The sequence below is a fragment of the Sylvia atricapilla genome, chromosome 3, assembly GCF_009819655.1.
Source record: "Sylvia atricapilla isolate bSylAtr1 chromosome 3, bSylAtr1.pri, whole genome shotgun sequence".
Taxonomy (NCBI): Eukaryota; Metazoa; Chordata; class Aves; order Passeriformes; family Sylviidae; genus Sylvia; species Sylvia atricapilla.
This window is the reverse complement of record NC_089142.1, coordinates 58,465,799-58,492,718: the sequence shown is the minus strand read 5'-3', so window position 1 is coordinate 58,492,718 and position 26,920 is coordinate 58,465,799. Positions and strand designations below refer to the sequence as shown.

At 39.8% G+C, this 26,920-nt stretch overlaps 1 protein-coding gene and 1 long non-coding RNA gene across 2 annotated transcripts in view; one reads left to right on the top strand and one right to left on the bottom strand.

The window, feature by feature from the left end:
* Nucleotides 1-5,864: 5,864 nt before the first annotated feature.
* LOC136358434 (uncharacterized) lies at nt 5,865-10,843 on the bottom strand. The gene is made up of 2 exons (XR_010743096.1): nt 10,452-10,843; nt 5,865-7,717 (listed from the first exon to the last, which is right to left on the bottom strand). It is a non-coding gene; the product is annotated as an uncharacterized lncRNA (long non-coding RNA).
* Nucleotides 10,844-18,858: 8,015 nt separating this feature from the next.
* Nucleotides 18,859-26,920, top strand: part of SYNE1 (spectrin repeat containing nuclear envelope protein 1) — a 286,213-nt gene continuing 278,151 nt past the window's right edge. The window contains exon 1 of the mRNA XM_066315491.1: nt 18,859-19,146. Coding sequence (XP_066171588.1) covers nt 19,083-19,146 — 64 coding nt within the window. The 5' untranslated portion in view covers nt 18,859-19,082. The remainder of the gene's footprint in view (nt 19,147-26,920) is intronic.

Sequence of the window (26,920 nt, the reverse complement as noted above, 5' to 3'; positions counted from 1 at the left end):
AGTAGTCATGAATGTTTAATCTTCCCATTCTCTGATTGACAGGATCACACCATAGTCATGGTGCATCCATTTATTCCTATAAATCCAACAAGCTTGAAATGCCACTCATGAATTTAGCTGAACTTGTATTCCTCTGTTACAATACTTTTGATTTTCTGACAGACAATTCAAATTTACATGACGTCAAAATGTTCTGAGTACATGAAGCCAAGATCAATCATTCAGAAAAGTACAAAGAGTGCAACAATACCTCATAACACTGAAAGTAGAGGTTTTGAGGACTATTAAGTCTATGGGCAATGTTTTGTATGCCAACATAGCTTTCTTGGTTTTGTAATTAATTATTCTTTTTTCAGTTTCCCCAAGGTTTCCCATCTGTCAATCCCAGCTCTGTTGTACTTAAATTCTGTACAGACCAATTACAGTGTAACTGGATTATTTGCGTTTTTTCTTTTTTCTGCAAATTATTTTTTCCTGTACTCTGCAGGAAAATATCACAATGAAAACTAAGAGTGCAAGCTTCCATTCATTGATTTTTTTTCTTTGCCCTTTCCCTGATAACAGCATGTGAGGGTTAAAGAAATTTCACAGGGAGCTTGTTTGCCAGGTCTGTTGTGCTTGCCTTGCTTGTTGAGCTGCAGTTCATTAGGGCAGGACCATTACTTACTGCTGTTACAAGAAGACTCTGGCAGCAACCTGTTTATCTGACCTTGTCTTAAGTAGAGAAGTAGTCAAAAGCAAAAGCAGATACTTGATTATATTTAAGTGGGAAAAAGAAATCATGTAATGAAAACTGTTTTTCCCCTCAGCAAACCTAGGAGTCCAAAAGAAGTTATGTCCCTAAATAATAGAATTTTGCTCTGATGAAAGACTGAAGCAGCCATTCCTCCCACATATACTTCCCTTCCAGTCATTCTAGAACTTTCCAGAGTCTTAAAACCTTCAAACCTTTGCCCTCATCCTCACCCACATACCCATCCTAGCCACCTCTGACAATCCCCCCTACTCCCTCTCTCCTGAGCACCGACACAAACCTTTGTACTTGTCACCTCCCCACTGCTGAGCACCCTGGTCCCTGAGCAAGCTAATTGGAGAGCTCCACGGAGAATGGAAATGCAATTATGGTCCTTTGGAAATTGGTGAATAATTAATTTAACCATTTTGTACTTCAGGTCATTAATTTTTACTGCACTCAGATATCTTGCTATTAAGGAGAGTAAGCTTAATTAATCTTGTGCTGGAAGGGTGAGAGGTTGTGGAGCAACCAAGCATGGAGTGACAGCGGAAATTCCAGATGTAGAAAATCATTTACCAGTAAGTACAAGGAGCCTGGTATTCCTTGAAGGAATGCATGTGCATTTTCATGCATGCTTTCAGTTTTACAGTGATGAAACTTTCAGTAGAACAGCTCCTGATTTCTTCCATAAGGGTCTTGGGAGACAAGCACATCTAAGATGTAGGACTTCTTAAACAGATATTTAGCAAACAGAAATCTGCATCAGTAAATTGAATCACATGTACTCACAATCATGTTCTGAATGATTGAAAATATCAGGAAATAAAATTTTGAAAGATGAGGAAAATGTTATGGAAATGAAACTGTTAAGACAAAGGCAAAGCATTCAACAGCAGGACTACTTGACATGGGCCAGTCAAACTTAAGAAACTTAAGAAAGAAAATACAGTAAAAAAGTATGCACAATAAGATTCAAATGTAGAATTAAAGCACGTACATCAGGAATGACTGCTAACCCTTTAAAATAAGATCACTTGACCTTAACCAAAGATCTCTGGGCTGATCAGGAACATTTCTAAGACAGTCAGAACAGTGCATGGAGTGAGATTTAAAAAGAAAACAAGAAACAAGTGGAGATTCCAGTAACTAGACAGTAAGGGGAAGCAGGAGTAGGGAAATTAATGTCAGCAAGAATGCTTCCACTTTAAAGTTTTGAAGACAAAGATAAGTCACATGTCTTTTGAAACAATGGGTGTTGCCAATTCTCAGGAATATATTATGAAAGATTCTTGTATAGTGATGACAACCTAAATCTGATCTTCAGATAAAATCAGAGAAAAAACCCTCTGACTGGGTGATTAATTGGTTGCTGTTTCCTTATTTGGAAGCACAGTCAATGAAATGAGCAGGCTGACCTCAGAATAAAATCTGTTTGGATTTTTCCTGGGATGGGTTGAGCAGACTGGAGCTGGGATAGGAATTTTGAGATGAGAAAAGAGAAGCAGAATGGGAAGCATCTAATATGGTGGACCTCAGAAGACAACAGAAAAGGAAATCCAAAGGATCTAGAGGCTATCAGTGCTGGTTTCACTAATGACCACATTGCTCTCTTCTGTGAGGACTATATCCTCTCTTCAGAGGATATGAGTATGTGGCAAGTCTGAGCTGCAGAGTGTTGGTGGTCCAGGTAATTCTGAGGCAGGTTGCCTGTTTAGTTCTAGGGTGCTGCACTTCAAAGTCAGAGGTGATAGTCAGAACAGTAGCTGGTCATCCCTACCAGTGCAGCATGAATACAAACCCAGGCCATTCTGCTCTGACAATATTTTACAAAATCTGTGTAAACAACAATAAAATGTGTCTCTGGAGAACAGAGAACATTTATGAAATCTCCAGAAATAAGCATGGAGGAGCTAGAAGTATCTGTGCCTTAATACCACAACTTTGGCTCTGACAGGTATCTTCAAATGGCACTGCAGAATGGTGCTCATAACACAGAGGACCAGTTTTATAAATGGTGATACTGGCAATTGAAAATAAAATCCTTTTAGGATATAAATCACCACTGGGCTGTCTGAGCTTCTCTTTCAGCTATAAAACTTAATTTTTGGAGGTCGAAGAGACACAGTTATTATTTTTTATAACAGGAAAACTCTTCCAAAAGATTGTTTTTTCTCCCAAGAACAAAATTTAACAATGATTTCGCCTATACAAGAAAATATATTCACCCAAAGCATTAAGGTGGAAAGAAAGAATTCCCTTGGGGACTTTTTGCCTAGTGGAAGAACATATTTACTTAATAATTATTGTGGTGAATTTAAACTACATTCTGTATTTTTTTTATTGTGCCACAGTATTTTCCTGAAACAAATGTTGCAGTGTAGTCTTGAAACTACCTAATTTCCTTACATTCACAGCTAAATATTGAAAACATCAGAGAAAAAATATTCAGACACTGTAGGAATGAATGACTCACATGAAATTGCAGGCACCTTCAGGGTAAAACATAGCACTGAAACAGCAGACATAGTTAAAGCCAAGAGATGGGTAGCACATAATTTTTTGGGGAAAAAAATATATATATTTTGTAGGCATTATAACTTATTCTTTCAACATTGCATGGCCTTTCTATTGTCCATTTAGAAATCTTATAATTTCATTCTTAGGTTTGATCTACCAGTTCAGAAAATGTTTGTTCTTAATAAAATTCCTGCCTGTCTCTGTATAAGACAGATTCTTTATTGTCTCTTTATTATGTTATATTATTCTTAAAACTCATATTCTAAATAAGCATTTTTTACAGAAATTGTAATACTGTTTTAAACAATGCCATCTGTTTTCATAGAAAACAACATGCTTCCTACTCATTATATGCTATTAGACAAGACATAGAGCTTCAAGCTCCTGAATGACAATGAACATGACGAAAAAACATGGATGTCTCATAAAAGAATCCTGACGTTGTTCAGAAGAACTTCTGGTGCTACCTGTCAACATCGAAGGATAGAAAATAATATCTGATAACATTAATTTCAATAGATGGCAGATTTCTGCCCTTGGCAGTTCACGTGAATACCAAGATGGTTATTTTAACTAATGAGTTTAAGGTATATTCAAAATTAGGTCAGGAAAGATTTTGGATAAATTCTTTCACTCAGGCAATAGCATTCAGTGGCACAGGTTCATCCTTTGTCATTTAAATTTTACCACACTAGACATATTTTAGATATTTAATTTTAATAGGTTTTATTATATGTTTTTCATTCAGACCACTATAGAAGTCAGAAAATACAGCTTTAAAACTTCAAGCATAATGACAGTGACAAAGAATAGCCATTGAGTGTCAGTCAGCCAGTAGCTGAGGAATGATAGTGATCATGAGAATCTTAAATATACTGATTACAGATTATGAAAAATTATGGGGCCAGGGTTTCCTCCTGGTAGATATTGTATTATCAGGGAGATTAGCCTCACACTAGACCCATATGCTGCTTATAACAACTGAAGTAAAGCAACCAAGCTCAAAATCCATTTATTCTTCGAGAAATAATGCTTTTTCTAATCTCTGACTGATACCACCTACCTTCTCACTTTTTGGCAACATCAGTTTGTTCTTGTAAGATGCTGTAACTGCCTCATGTGGTACACCAAGCTTCTCACTCCTTATTAAATACCCTGTTCTCAATTTCTGTTTAGATCTCCTTTCAGATTAGAGCTTAAAAAACAACTCCACATTGTCAGCTAACCCAAACTTTCCCATGAGCCCTCTCTTCCTACCAGGTTAGTCTTTTATTTTAGTCTCCAAATCATCATTTTACTGTGGCTACTGACATAGACTGTGGTTTCCATTTTGTTTATTGTTTCTACCACAAGGATTTGTTGTTTGATTGTAATACTTTAGTTCAGAGAGGTAATTATTTTGATTTCTTTATAATTTAAGATAGATTATTTTTTCTGTTCACACATGAATCTCGAAGCAAGTTAAGAAATGCAATTATTCTGCCTAGTGTTACATAACAGGAAGATAATTCACCAAGGTATTATGACTTTTCCTGATAAGATATTTGTCCATGTTTGCTTGAGATCGGTGCCAGCTGAAAATCTGCCCAGTGCTGTTCAAAGGCACAGTTCAAAAAGAGATCTTGTCTCTATTAAAACACAAGGAAATTCCAAATTACTTTTGCTTTGGTGGCTGAGAATTTCTTGACCTGTTCCTGGAGCATGTTTTTAGCCCAGCACTAGAGGAAACATTTTTTTGATACAGTCCACAGGGTGGCACAATCTGATCATGATTCCTTACTTGTTCATTACAAAGAATTTACTCCTACCATGTTCATCTGAATTTTAAAACTTATTTTATTTAATTTTTTTTAAATTTTATTTTTCTGTGCCAAAGCATTGTTAAAAAATGTTAGATTATGTGTTTAAAGACTCATCTCCACAACACAAAAGGGGCTGGAGGCTCAAGGGTGGATAGAGGAGCATAGGAAAATGAAAGGCTGAGGGGATAAAAAGCGTCCTGTGAAAAGCAGTAGTGTTTGTTGATGGATCAGTGGGTCTTTACCTGCCAGTAGAGCACAGCTCAAGCCTCAGGAGCTGGGCACACAGGGATCCAGGGGCCAGGCACTGGCACAATGGAGCGTTTAACATCAGCTATGGGAGGGGTTCACCTTTTATGGCTGTATATGTATTTGCATACATTTTCTGTTCTCAGGCTTTCACCCTGATGAGGCCAGGCTGGTTCCATGACAAGTGTCACCACGAGTGCTGTGGTTTTGGTCCCTGCTGACCTGTGCATGCAGCCACACATTCCTGTGTGTGCACAGTTACATGGTGAGCATGCGCTCCCATTGGGAGTGCACACTCAGCTTTGCTGCTGGCTGGATGTGGGGATAGGATGCCTGTGGCAGCCTTGCTGCTGCTGGATTGGGCAGCTTCTAGTGTAGCTTCTAGGCTGGCAGTTCTTGTGCTTGATTAAGACCTTCAAGTAATAACCTTTGAGCCCTATTTTAGACAATATTGGGACATCCACTTTTCAGTTTTGTACAGAAGTTTGAGATTTCAATATTTTTTCCTCCAATTTGGTGCAACTTGTGAATAATAAACAAGAGAAAATTGTCAAAACAATATATTTTGAGAGGATATAATGACTTTATTGACAAAAATGGGGTGACTAACACTAGAAATAAATGTCATTTGTTTTAGCTCGACTCTTGCCATATGCTAGACTGAACTCATTCAGTACATATGAATCCTAATTATCTCTAAGCTGTTATAATTTGGATAACTTCACTTACAAGGATGTATCACGTATCACAGTATAATATACTAGTCTAGCAGATGATTTTTTTCCTGATTTTTTTTCCACTCCCACATAATTTTGTGTGATCTCATCCCACTATATTTATTTATTTCAGCACAATGCAAGGGAAGTGAAATGGTGTGTTGCTGTATTTCATGTAATTCAGTACAATTAATATTAGTGGGAATATATTCTCTGGCTTCTGGTTGTATCTTCATTTTATTTTCAAAGTTTGTTCACCCAGGTTTTGTTATATTCAAATATAAAACATAAGCACTTAAATACAACATACAAAATTATGTAGAAAAAAATCACGCAGTTTTACAGCTTATAGATTCTTGGAGAAATAACGAGAGATTTCAGCTACGTTGGACTTCTGGAGAGCAGAATTTGGCCTGTTTAGGAGACTGGTTGACAGTCCCTTGGGAGGCAGTCCCCAAAGGCAAAGGAGTCCAGGAAGGCCAGTCATTCTTCAGGAAGGAAATCTTTAATGTGCAGGAGCAGGCTGTCCCAGGGCACTGAAAGATGAGCCAGCAGGAAAGACCGCCCTGCCTGAATGGAGAGCTTTGGCTCAGGGATAAAGAATTATGCTCCACAAGTGGTGTTCCCCAGGTCTCAGTACTGGGGTCAGTTCCTTTCCTTCATTTAATGATCTCCTTCAATGATTTGGGTGAGGGGATCAAGTGCAACACCAGTTAGTTTGCAGTTGATGCACCAGGCTGGGAGGGAGTGTGGCTCTGCTGGAGGCCTCTGCAGAGGGATGTGGACAGGCTGGATTGATAGGCTGAGGTCAATTGCATGAGGTTCAGTAAGGCCAAGTGCCAGGTCCTGCCTTTCAGGCAGTGCTACAAGTTGGGGGAAGAGTAGCTGCAAAGTGGCCTGGCAGAAAAGGACCTGGGGGTGCTGGTCAAGAACCACTGAACCTGAGCCAGCTGTGCCCAGGTGGCAAAGAAGGCCAACGGCAAACAGAAAAAAATATATCCAGGAGAACCAGGGACATGATTGTCCCCTTTACACAGCACTGCTGAGGCCATGAATCCTGTTTTGGGCCCCTAATTACAAGAAGGACATCGAGGTGCTGGAGCGTGTCCAGAAAAGGGCAATGGAGCTTGGAAGCTGGACCACAAGACTTGTGAGGAGTCACTGAAGAAGCTGGGGTTGCTTACCCTAGAGAAAAGGAGGCTCAGGGGAGACCTTTTTGTTCTCTACAGCTGCCTGAAAGGAGGCTGTTGCAAGATGTGTGTCAGACTCTTATCCCTATTAATAAGTGATAGTACAAGAACAAACAGCCTCACATTGCATCAGGGGAGGTTTAGATTGGATATTATGAAAATTTCTTCGTGGGAAGGGTTGTCATGCACAGGAACAGGCTGTCCAGCCAAGTAAGTCATTGATTCCCTGTCCCTGGAGGTATTTAAAAGACAAGTAGATGTGATGCTTAGGGACAAAGTGAAGTGGTGGACTTGGACTGGGTTAACAGCTGGCCTTGGTGATTTTACTAGTCTTTGCTCAAACTATATGATCCTTTGATTAAATGTTTATACATTTATGCTTGATACATGAAAACCAGATGTAGAGCTGCATACATCTCTCAGGAGGTGGTGGCAATGCTTCCAGGTTGATAGATACTGTGTGGCAGTTTAGGACAGGAAGGAAGTGGCAACCACTGCTTGCTGCAAAACCTGCAGGAAGAAGGGTATGCTCTTTCACTCAAACCAGGCTCAGCATTCACAGTTACAGCAAATGGACTCAAAAAGATATCCAGACACTTACAGAGCTATCCTGTTCTGCACCCTGATAGAGTATCAAAAATTTAAAAATTTCTTTGAGGAAGACACTTGTCTAGTCTGAGCTTAAATGTCTTCCATTATGCCAGTTTCACTTCTTGCTTATGGTATGTGGTGCAAAGCTTTATTTCCTCCTAAAATTTGTGGTTGTGATATGACAAAACCATGTACAAGGTAAGCAGATTACTTCTTGTCCTATGTACCGTGGATCCTAAGAAGTGATTCTCTTCCTTTTAGTGCTCCTTTGGAATGTTTTATACCTCATGTCAGTTTTTAATCTCTAGACTGAATAACGATTTCAGGCTTTTATTTTAGATAAGTGTTCTAAACTTTCCACCATACTCATGGCCATCCTCTGGATTTTCTCTACCTGATTTGGATATTTTTTGAAGTGTGGCAACTGAAACTGGACCAAGCAGAGAGCGATACAATACTGAGGCAAACTGAAACATTACTGTACCCTACTGTCTTTTATAGACAGCATTTCTCTTTTGAGGAAGAGTGCCCCGAATTTTTAAGTGCAAAAGACCTCTTCATGTCTCAGCTAAAAGCAGCAGCCTTTAAGGGTGCTATGTAATATCAAATAGATAATATCAAATCTAAGCACTGGTCCTATCAGAAAAGATAGTTACACATACCCAAGAGGCAACAGTTTGAGATCATGAGTTTTTAACAGTTAAAAGCAAAATATATAAAGTAATACTGACAAATACATTGTCCATAGGATACTACAGACAATTATTTTCTAGTTGAACTTTTAAAACATTCAGTGCTGAAATTGAAGCTTACAAATTTAGTGCTGAAATTGAAGCAAGCACTTTGCTGAACTGCTTGAAACAATAGTAGTATTACTATATGAAGTCTGAGCTTTTGCAATGAAGATATTCTCATTTAGGTTAATACTCATACTCTTAACCTAGAAAAATAAGATAGTATTTTCTGAAAGAGGCAGCAAAGTGAGGAAAGTTTTCAGCAGAAAGATATATGTAGAAAGCGGGAACTCAGAAACATGTTAGCATCCTCTTCCTTTGCCATTTTTGATGCTGCAACTGGCATGGGGTAAGGCAGAGAAGAAGGACAAAGAGGTAAGAAAAATTGGATGAGAATATCTTTTCAGTTTGCCTCCTCCGCATCTTCCCCCATCCCCCCCTCCCCCACCAATATCCCTCTAACCAACCAAACAAAAAATGCCACAACCCTTCAAAAGGAGGCAAATTTCAGGCCCAATATGCCTGGTTGCACTCATTGTCAGAAAGAGGTAATTTTTGTGGATGGCTGGAGGTGACCTAGATATGTACATCCCAGTTTAACACAAATTCTTGCTGTAGCTCTTGGTATGTCTGCTCCTTCCACATAGGACCCTGGCTCCAAGTGTGCAATCCATAACTGCACAGTGTTGGGATATTTGCCGTAAGTGTAAGCATCCATATCACGAGGGTAGCACCAATGTTAATGTGACTGGTGCTAAAGGACGGGGTGATGCTGAGTAATCTCTGCTGCCTAACTCAGATTTTATCCATCCACTCAGTAAACACCCTGCATGCTAATGTTGTAGAATCACTGCAGCACTGCCAGAAACGATGAAAACTAAGAGGTTTATTGGCACTGCTTCTCCCAGCTTCTCCATTTCAGCTCCAAATGAGTGGGTTTTTTTTCCCAGTGACACAGACCAGAGACGATCCATCTCTTAAGCAGAAAAATATCCTTCTGTCTCCTTTATGAAGCTAGCCTTAATGGTATCAATTAAAATGAAGGAGGGAAAAGGCAAAATTAAGTCACAGGGATTGTGCAATATCCTTGGAAGAGGCAGAATCACGTTTTATACTGGGAGCACAAGCACTGTTGTATGGGTAGCATGGTTTGAGCTCGAAAGTGGCAGACCGTCTTGCCAGCTCCTTTGAATATTTCTGTCCTGCTGCTGTTATGTAAGAGCTGCTGTCCCAGTTTGCTTGTGCAGCTCTCTCCCTCATGCGTGATGATGCTCTGGAGCCTACGCCGAAGGTACGCTCGCTCTACAGCCCTACAGCACGCTCTATATTGCAGCAATAATAATAACAGTAATATAACTAGTAATAGTAATTAGCAGCGACAGCTCGATACAGGCGTTCTCAGAACTATTTCGGCTACTCTCCAGAACGCACTTCGGGGGTTGTCTCGGGGCTGAGGCCGGTGTCTCCTCCTCCGACTCCCCGGCACAGCGGTCAACGCGGCCGCCCCCGAACAAGCTGCCCCGGCTTTGCTGCTGCCGCTGCAGCCGCGGCGGGGCGGGGCGCGGCCCCCCCGCGATGCGCGCAAGGACAGCGGGCACCGGGGCACGGCTGCACCCGCAGGCGGCGGCGGCCGCGCACTGCCAAGCGCCGCAAGGGTACGGCACACGCACCCGCACACACATCCCCGGCACACGCATCCCGCGCACGCATTCCGCGCACGCATTCCGCACACACATCGCCGGCACACGCATCCCGCACACGCATCCCGCACACACATCCCCGGCACACGCAGCCCGCGCACGCATCCCGGCACATGCACCCCGCATCCGCACCCCGCGCACGCATCCCCGGTACAGACATCCCGGCACACACATCCCGGCACACGCGTCCACGCTCCCGCCCTCTCCCCACCCCCGCACCTGCTTCCTCGCCGCGGGCCGGCGGGGCGGGGCGGCGCGGCGTGTTGTGCTCGGTAACCAGGCAGCTGCGCCGGGCGCACCGAGGCGCGGAGCAGCGCGGTGCGGTGCGGCGGGCGGAGGTAGGGCGCGGCGGCGGGGCCGGGGCCGGAGCGGGGCGGGGGGATCCCTGGGGTCTGGGCTGTTCGGGGAGCCCGCGAGTGGCTGGAGCGTGGCCGGGAAGAAGGGGTCCCGCGGGGCAGCCTCTGGCAGCTGCCCACCAGCCGCCTCCTGCCCCCCTACGCAGAACTGTCTGAGGGGGATCCGAAACTCGGGGCCGCGGTTGCGGAGTTTGGCTGCGTCCCAGGGTGGGTTTGAGGTTTTGCCCTTTCGGAGCGGACAGACCCGGAGGAGGGCTGTGGTGGTTCTCCTCCTGAAGTGCACGTATGTGTGTGTTGCAGAGATAGCCAGTTTTATGCTCAGTCACACACTGCTGCAGGCCAAAACGTAGTTAACCAAAGGAAATGTGACTACTGACGGGCGCTCCCGGGAAGCCAGTTTTAGCCTGGGTTGCACGCAGTGATGGTGCAAAAAGGACAAGTGCACCACGACAGAGACGCAGAGAGCCCATACGTTCCCTGGCATGTGTGGTGACTCTCCGGAGGTAAGACCTGCTAAAATACTCACCGACAAGGTTGTTACTAGGAATTTGACAACCATATTCATGCTGTGGAAAAGTGCTTGTAAGGAATATTAGTAACCCGCCACGAAAGACCAGATATGGGAATTCGATGAGGAAATAGTTAGGTAAATCATCTGTGTGATGGCGAGGTAAACTCCAGTGGGTCTGGCTGTGAGGGATTTGTACCTATGTCGCTCGTAGGGAAATAGTATGTGGTGTTTCTGGCTGCCTGCCAGAACTCTTCTAGTGCGGAGCCTGTTGAACGACTCCTAACAGGCACGCGCTTTCCTGTAGTAGTACTAGTGATGGACTGTCTGCTCTCTGTGATCTCTGGTAATTATTGATGCGATTCTTGTGTGCACTTCAACATTAAACAGATCCCAGGCTGTCAGTGCTGATGAGCTCTGTTAAGGTTGCCACCGGACAGAAGAAATCAGGGTGCTATGTCATTTTAGGGAAACAGAAAGGCTTTTTTGTTTGTTGTACTAAATGTTTGTTGTGTGCTGAATGACATGAAAAAAAAACCCTGTTTTCTGAGGTACAATGTTAACATTTTGGAGTTCTTTTCTGGCGAGAGTCAGGCATTGTGTTTTGGAATGTCACACACATTCCTTAAAGCACCGACGTTTTGCCCTGAGAAAGGAGCTCTCCAGAATGAGCGTGGTGCTGCGTGTTGGAATGATGAAATTCTCACCTTTGCAAATCCTGTTAGATGTGAATGTAGAAGGAATAATCCTTACGCTTCCCACCTGTTCCTTTAATTTCTGTTCTTAGTGTCTGCTTTGGTTGGTTTGTTTAATATTACCTTCAGAAATAATGTGTGTCAACAGAAATTCCATGTTCATGCTGAGTATAAAATACCACTGCTTATGTATTTTACAAGTGAATCCAAATACATTTGAGATTTTTTAAAAAAATTATTCTATTTTTACTTTAAGCTATTGCAATAAGTCTCAGTAGTGATTTGGACTGTTGTAAGTAATACAGACACAAGAATCTTGTGATGACTATATGCCTTCATGCACCATTACTTCATCAAATATGAGAGTCCTCGACGTGTTTTTAGGACTTTAAGAACTTGACTGGAGCCATGCAGAGTTACACAGCCTGTCAGCGAGCTCACTGCTCAGTGAAACAAACTTTGATACTGGATCAGGGAGAGCAGAGGCACAATTAATTTAAGGGGAAAAACAGAGGGGTTTCTGCTTTTCCATTCGTATGGCACTTGTCTGCCACTTGCTTATAAGTTATACTTAAGCAAAGTTTCTTGCTTGGGAGATGTGCGGGAATACCAAAGAACTGACGCTTACTTGCTTATCTCAAACTCGGTTTGACCCACCCTTTCCTGAGATGCTTCAGTGTTTTCTATTTTAGTGGTCTTTTTTTTTTTCTCCCACAGATGTAGCTCTGCAAAAGTCTTGTGCTATAGGTCATACTATGCCACAGAACTCCTAAGTGTCATCAGTGTTAAACCAGAAAAATCAGAACAATTCTCCTACCCTTAGCCAGCTTACACTTCAGATATGAGCTTCACTCTGTCCTATTTGCTTGTGTATTGTGACCTCTGATCTTAATCTCACCCTGCCTTTGTCTGTGCAGGTAGTAAACTCTTTTAGACAAGGATTATATCCTGTCTTTGTAGGGGGTAATGAGCTACTGATCCCAGTCTCCTGCTATTGCCAGCATCTATATGACTGTAATGCATTCCTGTATGATTTCAATAGCAGGATTACTAAACTGCAGTTTACCCTGTCTTTAACTTTTTGTATTGGTAAGTCCGAATGACCTTTCTTCGCATGTATCTAAAAATGTGTGTTCTGCCAATTTTCCTAAAAAAAGCAAGCCGCTGCCTTTTATTTCCTGCTAGAACACTTTGAATTTTCTGTTCAAATGGAATTACAGCTTTCAAGACAAGAATCACACCACTGTATTTTTGTGCATCTTACCAAAACACTAATAAAAAGTAGTTGATAAAACGCTCACTTGCTGAAATGTAAATACATCCATAGATATGTACATTACTAGGATCCTACAAATAATTTTGAATACTAGAGTACAGTGGTAGGTAAAGCACGGAAGATTGTGTGCCATATATGCCACAGATTTAAATGTCAGATGTGCAAATTTCCTTGAACTTTCAAATTATTAATTCTGTTGCAAGATCTTCAAGCTTCTGCAAGATGAAAAATTTCTGTTCAACTCCAAAATGTGCTTAAGGATACCTAGATGAACCAAAATAATCTGGAGTTCCAGAAAGAATCTAAATCTCTCTCTCTGCTGCCCCACACTCCCCAAGAAAAACAAACTTCAATACTTCTGGGTAGTTACTGCACATTAAGTCAGTGTGAGGTTGGATGGTCTGTGAGAAAGAATATTGTGTTTCAGTGTTCCTGTTTCAGTGTATTTTTTGTCAGTAGAGAGAGGAAGCACAGAGTGACAATGTTGGTATTCAACCATCAAAAACACCTTTCAGAGCCAAAATTGCATTTTCCATGATCTTATGTGGTGCAAAGTTATGTCCCATTGCTTTTGGGAGAGTTCCAGTATCCACTGACTTCTGCTACATTGGGTTTAAGAGAACAACTGCAGACTTGCAGTTCAGCTGTCAGAAAAAATTACCAAAGGGGCTCTTCTGTTGGTCTGGATCTTGGAAGATCAGTGACGAGATACTGAATTTTCTCTGAGGAAAATATAAGAACCATGGATCACTCTAACCCACTTCTTCATCCTAGCTCTGAATTTTATGTATACAGTAGGCATCAAGTGCAACTTGACAGATTTATACAAATAAATTTACAAATAGATTCTCAATTTGTAAACTACCAGTTATCAATATCCTGGAATTAATTTTATTGAGTTTTTCTACTTTTAACTTTGAGTTTGTTTAAGAGGGTGCTGCTTCCATTTTTTGTCATGCCTTTGTCTATCAGAAATGTCTTCAGTGGAATAATCAGTATAATACTTAATTGAGGCAAATTAATCTCCCCTTGATCTTATTTTCTATTTTCTTTTCACTTCACTGTCTTTATTTCTCAGATAGTATTTCAGCAGGTCTGTCTTCATCCCTCTGTTCAGCACACACTACAGCAGTGCTCTTCACTTCTCATGCTCTGTTTCTGCCCATTTATTTCTGAGTGATGGCCTTTCCAATTACATCTGGAGCAGTTTTATTCTGTTCTGAACAGGTGTAACAGTCTGAACTAGACTTTGGATTTAAAGAAAACCCCAGCCTGCTTCATGGGGGAGGCACTGTGCTTTTCAGTCTAATTAATTGACTTCTCTGCTGATTTCCCTTTTCATTAAGCACTGTGTTTTTAGATCATTCCCTGACCTGCTTACATGCTTTGGATTATTCTTGTAATATTTTGGACGATGTCAATCACTCCCTTAGTTGGAGCTATTTTCTATTGATTAGCGTTTTCTTCCCACTAACAACCAACCTAAAGCAGCTGGTTTTCTGACTATTTGCTGTTTAAAAACGCAGTTATAACCTCCAGAAAATTCTGCTTCCTATCTTTCTGTGAGTCATTTATTCCTGACTGGCAGGAGGCGCGCTGCTGTCTCATAGAATTGCATCTGTTCCACTAGTGTCTATAAACCTGGCAGCATTTCCAAGACCTCCTATGTTTCAGAAACAGAATCTGTGGAGCAAAGTGGACTTCTAGCACTACAGCAGTAAACTATGCTTGGAAATAATTTTCCTGGATTTTTTTTCCCTTGATCAGTACTGTGCAACTCTTGCTTACCAAGGAAGTCTGGCTCTTTGTTCATATATAATGGCACCTCAGCACTTGACCCTATTTCAGTTGTTCCTGAGATTCTGTTCAGTTCATGTGCTATAGTTATTTTAGTTACTCCACTGTATTTCTCATATCTGTGTAACATTTGATTTGTAAATGTCTTCTAGCTGCAGGACTTCCTTGAATTTATTGCTCTGTTTATTGTCCTCTCAACTATCTCTTTTTGAAATGTCCCAGATAAGAAACAGGCCTTTCACTGGCTGCGCCTGTCTATTTCTTGCTCTCCTCAATATCACTGTTTGTTATTTGTGTTTATTCATGTTTATCTGGAGTTTCTTTATCTATTCATGTGCTATAATGGGAGTTTAAAGAAGTCTGAAATGGTATTTTCAGGTACAACCACACTTCCACATCAGTAGCTTCATCTCCTGGCTGCTGTATGTGGCATCAGCCTGATGTGGTTAATCACTGAGTGGTTAAGATTGGAATGAACCATTGGTGGGGTGGAATCTGCAGTTTGTGGCAACGTGAAGTACAGTCAGAGAATTGTTTACCTCTTCTTGGTCAGGTTAATCTTCTGCCTTTGTTGCACATTGTTTATGTTGTCTGCACCTAGCATATATCTCTTTGTTTTTCTGGAACCACACTGCCGACAGGCAGGGCTGTTTTCCTTTAATATGTTTTGTAAGCTTCAAGAACTAAAAGACAAATTGCAATCTGGTCTTGCTAATTCTAATTTTACCAATAAAAGGAAAATATCTTTTTCAATTCAAAATGCTCCTGAGCACAGTGAGAAAAAGGGGATTGAATGGGGGACCCAGAAAAGTTAACCCACAATGCAGTGTTTTTCTTACCTCTTCCATAGAGCAGATGAATCACTTACCTGGCATTTGAAGAGAGGAACAAAATAATCCTGAGAATTGTAAACTGCAATTTAATAGGACCTAATGGCTCTTATATGAGAGAAGTTCACGTTTCCTCTTTGCATCTAAACCCAGTGTACTGGGATATTAATATAAGGAAATGGTGTTGGTGTTACTTTATCCATTAAATCCAGATAAGTGGAAAATGTAATAAAAGATTTACGTAATTTACATGCAAACCTTGTTTCCCTCTAGTGTGTTGATTCCATATATGTTCAAACCAAAAGAAAAACAAATAAACGAACAAAAAAACCCCAAAAACCCTAATAGTTTATAATATTGAATAATCACTTGTTGAATGCTAAAATATGAATAGCTCATATTCAGGGTTAGCTTCAGGTTTATTTCAGGCTAAGGCTTGTGAGATTTAAGCCATGCACTTTTTTAAAACTTATGTATTTTGAAAACGTATCCATCTGAAGACACATCTTTGTGTCTGACACATGAATTTAAAACTCATTCCATTTATTAAAATTTATTTTGTGTAGCAATTATTCAAATAATTAAGAATTTAACGTTTACAAATCTGAAAAATGTAATCTTTCAGCAGGAAAATAAAACATTTTGTTGATGGCTTTAAGTATTTGTAAGAGCCATAAAAAATTCCTGTAGAAGCCTGAAAAATTGAATATATGACTGTCCACATAGGATTTTTTGTTCTGTGAAACTTTGGGTGTTGCCTGAAGAGAGGTGAGATGGGTGAATGAAGCTTTGTTTCATCTATTCTGGTGGTGTTTTGCTGCACCCTGAGCTGTGGTTTTCTGCCTGTGGAGGTGACTGGGCACACAAAAATGTTTCTTTCCTACCTGTATGAACTCAGTGTCACCTTTAAATGAGTTAATTCCCACTGCTTGCAAAGAAGCTTTTGAATGAGGAGCCGTATTTAGAAACGCATGTTCTTCTTCTGCAGCATATAATTTAATATCAGCTAAATAAATTATTAACTGCAAGTCTGCCATTTATCGCTGCACAGTGACTCAGCCTGCTGTATGAGTATATTGAACATACATCTTCATAACACTCTCCCAGACTCTTTTAACTTGGACTTGGATCAGCATGTTCCACAGCTCCTCTAAATCTGCTCGTGTACAGCTGATTTGTGCCAGCTCTGTCACAGTGTGAGTGAACTGGTGTTCTGATATTGTTGCTGCTGTTAGCCAAAAATCCAATCAGATGAAGCATTTTTAATACCCCTTATCCCTGCCCTTAAATTAGTCTAGCAGCTTGCTACTAAGGTGGCTGTACCCAGCTTACAGTACTGCTCAAAATGTTAGCAGTGCCAGCGCTGCAGAAACAAGGTTACATGTAACTCACTGTGTTACAAATATTTCTGGTTTGGATGAGGTTAGGAAAGCTGATGTTTCACTTAAATATTGCAGAGGAAGCAAAGTTCACCAAGCTGTCATACGTGAGCACAAGCAACAGAAATCCTCCTCCTGCTCCCCATCCAGCCAGTCAGGTGCTATTTGGTGTGCTGTTTCTGATGCTCTCTGCAGGGATTTAGCAACACCAGGGGACCATCAGCCCCAGACAGTGTTGTGGCTGAGAGGTGTCCTGGTGGCACCTTCTCATGCCTGGTTGACACAAGCATGAGGTTACTGCCAGGGTGCCTCTCCATGCTTGGGAGGTGGTGACTGATGGGCAGAGTCCCTGTGCACCCCAAGAAGTGTGTAGGGCAAAGCCTGGAAGGTGGGAACGGCCATGGAGGGGAGGAGGCCCTTAAAGGAGAGAGCAGATACGCGTGGAGAGAGAGTGGGGACATGAGCATTCAGGTGTCATGTAAAGTGTAGACACGTGAAAATAGCAGCAGCGTGTCTGGAGCAGGTATTAGTACCATGGTGGCCATGGAATGCAAGAGAACAGCCCAAAGACATGGGTGGACTTTGCAGTTTGTTCTGCAGTGTAGCCCATCAGAAGTGTGCTTCCCTCAGCTCCACTGATTTAAAGCCAGCTTGGGGCTGCTGACCTGAGCAGCATTTAGATATCCAAAATACAAGGTAAATATACAATAGAAAACGCCAGTAAGAGGAAAAGCAGGATGTACCTTGGGTCAGGCAAGTTTGAAGGGTTAGGAAAGCAAATGTTGAAATATCATTTCCTCTGACTGCCCTTACATGTTGACACAGCTCCTTTGGGACAGTTCATTATGCCTGGAGCTGTGCAGCCTAAAGGCTTGTCTGTCTGATAATGGAGGACTCTGTTCTCTGTCAGACCTTGAGGCCAGGAAAAGAGGAAAGTGCACAGCACCAATAAACCCTCTTACATCTGTGATATTGATCAACTGCATATCATCCTGAATTTGGGGTGCACCCAGAGTGTATGGTATGAATCCAATTATTCTTGGTGTCTGTACACTCAGTTATTTCTTATCAGGGAAATCACTGCAGGCATACACAACATGTTCCTCATAAGATAAGATATTATTGATAGCATTATCTGAAGAATCTAATTAGATTATTTTTAGACCAAATTTATAGTCACACAGATTTTTATTATAGATGTAGAAGTGGAGCACTGTTCATGTAGCAGTTCTATTTCACAGCTTTTGATGTTAAATGACACAAAATACAGCATTGTTATACATTAAAAATAATATAAACACAAAATTATTTAATAATGAAGTATGTTAATATCAATATTTCAGAGTACACCACATTGTCAAGTTAAGTAAGGAGTTATCCTGACCAATGAATTTCTGTTGCATGCTCCTTCCTACTGTGATGAGGTAGAATGGGAATTGTACAATTTGGATTTTTACAAGTGGTTTAGTTTTTCTTTTAAGCTTAATAGTCCCTATGTTAAAAGTATTACAGTATTACTTTTAATAAAGATAACGTTATTATTATTTCTAAAATAACATCCACAAGCATCCTCGGGAAAGCATTGATGTCTGGTGCATTGCCAGTTGTGTTTAATGATTTGTTTTTGCAGCTTCGTTCTGCTTGATGATTGCCAAGCAGGCTTTCAGATTTCATTAATTATGTCTCTGGCTGGGTGTACACTATAGGCAAAACCCGTATCTATACCTGTTAAGATACCTATTAAGACTCAGACTCCTTAGAGCTGGCAAAAGTTTCCTCTAAACTTTGTTACTTTCTTTCTCAGGCGTTGAGGTTGTTTACCACTGCTTTGTCCCAGCCCTATGGAGGCCAGCGTTGGACTGGAGGTGTCTGACTGCCCCAGGGATGCTCTGCCACGGCTGAGGGTTGGACACTAAAAGGAAGCCATCCAAGGTCCTCATCTCACTGAGCTCCATAGCTCAGGGGGAGAAGAATTCTCTTAGGGGAAGTGGACTCACTCCAAAGAGATCATGGCTTCATCCCGACTAGCGGCCAGATCTAGAGACATTGCCAATGTCATGCAGCGGCTTCAAGGTAAGTGACTGACTAGGGCTGGGGCTCTCTGCCATGCCCTTACAAATGGACGTTCCTATTTTCTACTGTACTGAACAGTCAGAACAGTATTTCTGAAGTTTAGTAACTTTTCTAAACTTGATCTACGAGAAAGTACTTCTGGAATATCTAAAAGACTGTGATTATTTGAGTCCTTTGGCATTAACAGTGATGCTTCAAAGCAGTCGATATGAACATGGCTCCATGGAACAGTATCCTGAATTGAAGGTTATGAGACTTTGCATTTGGTTCTGTTTCTCCCAGGTTATCTGATGCGTGTATCAATTTTATCCCAGAAAACAAAATAGAAATAATATTCATCCTTTTCTTAACTACAAGTCAACTGGTAGAACTTTTATACTGATAAACCAATATTTATTAATTTTGCAATGAGAACAATGCTTTATTATGTTGTTAAGTATTGAAGAATTCATAGCTCAGTGAGCTTATTATTAATTCTCAAGTTGATGACCTTTTAGATAACACATCACAGGATGTCTTTGCAATATTCTTTGAGTATTCATTATGGTTTTATGTTCCTATCATATTGCACTACTAGATAAAATTATTGTGGGTTTTTAGAAGTTATAAACTTAACTGCTGCTGATAAAAGCTTGCATTTGGATTATTTTTGAAGTCAAATAATAATATTGACTAGAAAAAAATTGTCAATGCTTCTGTAGATTTCACTCCTATTAACTTTTGAACTTGATCATAAATCCCTGGCCACCTTTGCTCTACAGAGTAGTTTCCACTGATGTCAGCAAAAGCTTGTATTCACAGAACTTTGATAACTCCCTTCTGCATCCTCTAAATCTGGAAGCTTAATCTGCTCGTGGGTTTTCCTTCTATTTATTGTTTTTCAGTTCAGGAGATCTGAACTTTGCTTCCCAGGCACCAGCTACTACCAGTATGAATGATTTCCATGAAGCCTTGGTGGATAAATGGAAGAGTCTGTCCTATTTAGACCTGTTACAACACTTCATCAATTTCAGCATGGTTCTGCTTGATCTTCTTCAGCCTTTTGTACATTTACTATATATTCCCATTCTGCTTTTATGTCTGCTAATTCTTAGGCCACACTGTTGGACGATGGCTGTTCAAACTGTCAGCAAACATAGGAAATAGAAAGAAATATTTCATACTCAGAGGATTTATAGTTTAAGAATTAGACTAAGACACTCCAGGTAGATTTGAATGAGACTGTGCAAGGGCACAGTGAGGCAGCCTTGCCCACAGAGCAGGCAGGGGTCTTAGGACATAGTGTGTATGTATCACAGGATACTATACATTTGTATGAACTCATGCTCTTAGTAGGTGTTCCAGAAAAACAAACAAACAAAAAAACCCAACAAAACAAAAACACTGAGATACTTGAAGCAAGAAATTAAATGATTATGAAATTGTGAGATCTTCTGAGGAATATGAAGGAATGCATGAGAGAAATGACAGGGGTACTCAAAGGTTATGGAGACATATTGCAAAGGAAAGCATCAGGGAGCTGAACTGTGTTCAGGGAGGATTATCCAGGCTGGTATTCTGAAGCAATCTATAAGGAGGATGCTACAGAAGGTATTTACAGAGAGTGGGGACCATTAGTTATCAGACTGTTATGTGCTACCTTTCTAAACATCTGTAAAGTTGTTGCTGGTAAAATGACTGTTGTGTCTATTTGCATTTTGGGTTTTTTTACTCTTTTTCTTCATTTTTATGTATTTGGCTCTGGTGAAATCTGATGTATAGTTCAGTCTGCTATAATGTTTTTATAATATTTTAGTTTTGGAAATTCAGCAAAAATAGCTACATGAATTCTGAAATGAAGACATTTTAAAAGAAAACATATGAACTGAATGGAAATCTGGCATTGCATGTTAATTACAAGTTATACCTGTAACTGGATTATTTATTTCTCAGATGAAGTCAGCTCAGCTCGGTATTGATGGGATCGGAGTTTTGCTGCAGATGCACTATTTCAATAAATCACCTGTGCCAAAGCTAGAGTGCTTGGAGCCTAAATCTTTTTTTAGTCTGTAGTTCTGCATTATGGATGAGCAGGCAGTCTGCACTGCGACTACCTAAGCCCTTGTGTATTGAGGTTGCTCTACCTTTCAGAAATTATAGTCAGCTGAAATAGGAGTAGATGGGCATGGGAGCACAGAGATATTTCTTGCCATGTTTGTGTGGCCGCCCAGAATCAGTGCAGAGCCAGGTGCACAGCTCAAGGTGAGAGTGGAATTGACAGCATTCTAGGTGTTACAGGAGTGGCACTGGTTTGAGAGACCCTCAGTCAGCATGGAGCAGCAGTTGTGCTTTACAATACCTGTTTTTGTACCTGGCTGTGCAGGTACAGCCTGAGGCAAGCGAGTTCTTCTTGTGTGATAATGTTAAGATAGTGCTGCAAAATGTCAATGCTGGAGATTGATCAGCACTGAGAGGGAAAGCAAGCTGTGCTCCCTCATGCACATTTTTTCCCATATTTGTCTCATGGGTTTTCAGTGAGTGTTTGTGGTGGGAGAGCTTAGGAAGTACCAGAAAAATGCCACTCTTCACTGGGATTCTCAACACCAGTTTTGAAATATCTGCTGTACATGCTTACAGTGAACACAACTATATGTGCTCTCATAAAATCTGTCAGAGAGCAAAAAAATTGATTCAGTGATGGCTGGGGGTTTTTTTTGTATATTTGTATTTTTAGTAGAAATATTTCCAGTCACTTCCCTTTGGTAACTATGGAACTTGCAATACAATCTTTTTCAATGTACAGAGTTTTTGAATAACGTTGTGTATCACTGGCTCAGAAACTCACCTGGGAAAAACAGCCAAGACAAACTTGCCAATTCTGGGGTTTGTACAGTATCTTTTGCTTCCTAGTTGCTCACATTACAAAAGCACCCATAAAACCTGAGCAGAACTGGTGTACACCATGAATGTGAGCTACATTCCTGGGACTGGTTTCTGGATTAGTCTGGGAATTAAAGCCAGTTGGCACAAAAGCACTGCTCCTTAGTCTACAGGAAGTGCAAGTTCATTCACATTGTAACTGCACACTAAAGATTCTTGAAGCATCTTTGATAGCTACAAATATCAAACCAAGGAGTGCTGGAAGACAAGCTAGTAAATCTCATGAATTTGCAATCTCTGCCATCATACAATGCAGTCTTTTCTGTTAATATGCACTGTTACAGGCGAACTACAGTCATGCTCATGCTGTTATGAAGAAAAAAAAATGGAAAAAAAAGAAATATCTCATTTGTCCCATTCCTCAGGACCTTGTTGCTCCATTACACTGACTTGTTCTTACTGGCTTGTAAGGTGATGTTGAACAGTCACTGTAGCATGCTGTTACTTCAGGCTTTTCTAATTCCCACTTTTCCGTCCCTCTGTGTTTTCCCTTTCTCATTCAGTAGTCTGTGCTGCTTGAAGAGTTTTGTGAGCATCACTGTGTTTATTATTGAGGGATCCATTTAGTCAAACAGGACACTTTTTTCCTTTTCTGCAGTGGATCACCAAAAATTCAGTCTGCACTACAATCTAAACATATATGCCACCCAAATTAGGTTGCTGTCATGTAACTGGTATTTTGAGACTGTTACCCGTTTTATCTCTATGCAGTAAAAGCAGTTCTAGACAATTTAAACAATATAATGTTTCAAAACAATAACTTTGTTGTCCTAAAAAGCCCGCTACAAATGATAGGGAAGCTTAAAAAATGCTTCTCAGTCTTTCATTTCTTCCAGATTGCACCACTGTTCTTATTAGGCTCTTAAAATCACTTTAGATTGTGGGTATTTTGGGGTTTTGTAAACTCACTGTAGAGACACTTCATGATGTAGGAAAAGCTAAGGTGGTAAACCAAGCAACATGGTCATGCATGAAGACTAACCATGCTGGAAAGGAGACATCATTCTAGTGTGTGAGTGTGACAACACTCATACACTCCAGAAAAGCTTCAGTACAGGCAGGTCAAATTAGCTTCAAGTCCAGTCCTTATTTTATGTAAAATTACCTACAATTTCTGTAGTTTTATGCCTTCCTTATATCAGCACTATTCACAGAATGTTGTGGGTTTATTTTTCTCCTGGATTGTCTTTCCTTCCTTTTCCCTGTCCTCTTCCCCTAAAGTTTTGTGTCTTCTTTTCCTTCCTTTTACAGCCTAGCATTTCTTTTCCATACCAGCAGCCATTAACTAAACAGTACATTTTTCTTCTGTTTAGCTGATAGGCTCTTTGTTAATGTGTACCTTGGTTGGTGTTTTCCTCTGTTTTTTTCTAAGTCAACAGTGCCAAGAGCCACAGTCTAACATTAAGCTAGGGTGATTTAAGAGATACCTGCTGCTGAAAATACCTTGCTTCACTGCACACACATTCCAAACTTCATTTTCACCAGTATTTTTCTTCTTCTTCTTACCTTAGACCTGAACCGGCTGAGAATTGCTTTGTAGAGGCCAAGTGAGCTCCTGGGAAAAAGGCAGTGCCTCTCCTTAAGTGATGTTTAGCATTTTATTGTTGGCAGAACCGAAGTGCAAGATCACATTTGTAAACGTCAGCAAAATTGAAAAGGTGTGCTTGATCAGGAAGGGCATGCTGCACATCTTTGCACAACTGAGTTTTATTCCCACGTTACAAACACTGCTCTGGTCAACATTTCATTTTATCCAGTTTGCTGGTGTACACTGGTTCCACGTAGTTGGGCTGATGCCTTTTTCTTGCAGTCTTTCATTATCTAGAATGTCCCAGATTGATTCCTGCATCTTTCTTGAATTACAGAAAATGCCAGTGTGAATTATTAGTCTACTGAGTGAGAAAATCTTGTATCTAAGGCAATTCATTACTCACTGGCAGTGTGTTAAGGGATGTCCTGGTCAAGGACAAGGGACAATAAACACTTTTGACTCTATTGACTGGTATGAACTCAATGACCTGAAGGTCAAGTAAATATAAATGATGAATTGGGAATCTGAGTAACACTGCAGGCAACAAGTTACTTAACAAGAGGAAGTCAAGCAGGATTTCAGTAATTTTTTTCATAACTTTTGCAGTGTGAGAAAATTTAAGTTAATGCTCTTTCAGAAAAAAATGCTGAAATAAAAATAATGCTCTTTCCGAAAAAAAAAAAAATGCTGAAATAAATGCTTTATTTGTGAAGGTCAAGACAGCTGGGAAAAACCCACCATCATAGCTGAAAAGATCATTAAGGGTTAAAGCCAATGTTTTCTACTACTATTACAAAAAAAAAGTGTGAAAGGATATCTGGGGATGCTCAAGTTAAATATTACTTAATATTTGATAAGGAAAGTTACTAAGGCATGCTGTAAAGTCATCATTTTTAGAAGCATTTACTTTTTGTTTATGCATATGCAAACAAGTTCAGTGCGAATCCACTTCAGGGTTTTTCTGACCCAGGTGTGTGATGGTAATAATCTGATTTATTGCTGGTAAAGAGAAGTTCTGAACTCCCTGTAGGTATTGCAAAAACATGGGGAAAAGGATATGATCAAAACATTTCACTAGTAGTACAAATAACTAAAGTATGAACTGAATTCAGGTATCATGTTATATTAGAAGATTTTGTCATATAGTTAGACTGTTTTGACATATGGTGCAATAAATATCTCAGTGGAAAAAAACATATGCTGCCTTTTTTTTTTTTTTTTTTTTTTTTTTTTTTTTTTTTTTTTTTTTAAACTGCAGTTAGCTTTCACTTTGTGTTCTCTTCAATGAGAACACAGTCCTGGGGCAGTATGTGAAATGCAGAATGTATTTTAGTGAGGCATGGTCCTGTATTTTTATTTTTAGATGGTTTTTCATCATCAACAAATTGCAAGTTAGTGATTTAAAGAGCATTTTTAGAATTTTTTTAAGTTAATTTTGTCGTCTCTTTGTTTACACTTTTTCTACTGTTTTTGACCACAAAACTAACAATGTAAATCAACATATTCCTACTTACTTCTTTTTTTATTGCTTTCACTTTTGATTATCACAGTACTGTTTCCACAGGTTGTTAAAATAATCTGTGCTCCACTTTCCTCTTGATTAGGCAACTAGAATAGAAAGCACTAGAAATCACATAGGTGATATAAATTGCATATATATTTCCATTTGAGTTGCTTTTTAAGGAAAAGACAACATACTTCTCCAATTTTCATCTGAGATAAAGTATGTATTTAGGGCAGAAAATGGCTGATGTGGTGGTGTCTCGCACTGAGATTGCTTTCATTTGGATGTGAAGAAACAGTTCAAAAACTGAAATACTTCTTGGATGCCACTGTTAAAACACTGACAGGATTCGTTACACAAAATGTAGGAGGCAAAATGCAAGAGGAAAATCTTCCTTGGACAATTTTATAGATGGTGGTTAAAATGCTGTGTCTTAAATATAGTGGATATCCAAAACATGACAGGCAAGTTGTGTTTTACATGAACCTATCTTCAGCAGCTCTGTGCTGCTCACTATGATTTGACAAGTTTATATGTAGGCATCCACACTGCAGATGTTTAATTTTGGTTTTGATAAAGTGTTATCTGAGGCTCAAAAATCGTTTTCAGTTAAGATTTTGTCTCAAAATAACATCTGCCATATTTGTTACTGGTGTGAAAAGAGATATTTCAGGAAGTCTAAATAGGGTGAATTATGTGTCAGTTTTGATGGTTTAGTGAAGATAGAGATTTTGAGAAGGAAAATATTACAGTGTTTATTTTTGAGAGTGCCCCCTCTATTCTGGCAGACTGCTAGACAGTTATTTTAGTAATAGCTTTGGGTTGGGGGTAACAAGAAACAGAATATCTCCAAAATATTTTGATGACCTATTTTTTTATGCAGGTTAGACAATTTATCAATTGTCTGTTTTGTGATTTCCTATTTCTATTATTTGCACTGCAGGCTTGAAAAATTAAACTTTCTTTCCTCAGAGCTGTGCTGTAATACCTCCCTGCAATATATTTTGGTGTGTTATTAAATTTGAACATAGCTCATTGTCATTACCATAAATAATGCTCCCTTTTGGAATGTCACTTTTTTTGGTTTTTAATGCTAGAAGAACTGACAAATGCAAGTGGACATGCCTCTTGTTATTTATTAAACAGGAATTTAAAGAGCTTTGTAGATGAGCTGATCATGCCTCTATACTGATGTAGAGATTTCTGTAACATAAAGGCAAAATATTTCAATGAGAAAGTTCTCTTTTTGTTTTTTTTACAATTTTGCTATAATCATGCTTTGCCTGTTTGTAGAAATCAAAAGCTTCACCATCTTTATTCACCAGGATGATAATACACTTCAGTGAATATACTTGCAGGTAGAAAAAACACGTAGGTGAAAAATAACACGTAACAATTACTAGCAATTTATTTCACAGACTTTTTTATAGAATGCCATTTTTATTTTGCACTTTAGACTTAATTTGCTTAAAAATATCCTCGTTTCTGTCACAAAGCTTTTCCTTGTGACTCATATCACTGAGTTCTAATTTTAGACTCACACTGAGGTTTTTTAGATGGCAGTTGTATGTATCCAAGTGAATCGTCTATTACTGGGTGCAAGAAAACAGGCTACTTGTTCTGTCTTCCATCCAAGATGAGAAAGAGCTTTATGAGGGATGTGTCAATGGCTTATTAAGAATCTAGTAGTCTAGAAAGAAAGAAAGAAAGAAAGAAAACCCAACAAGACCCTCCTCTCTAGCTCTTTGGAATTTATGTCTCCATGGTAAATTAAAAAGAGATGTTTGAAAGGTGCTATTACATTTTACAAGAAGTTAGAA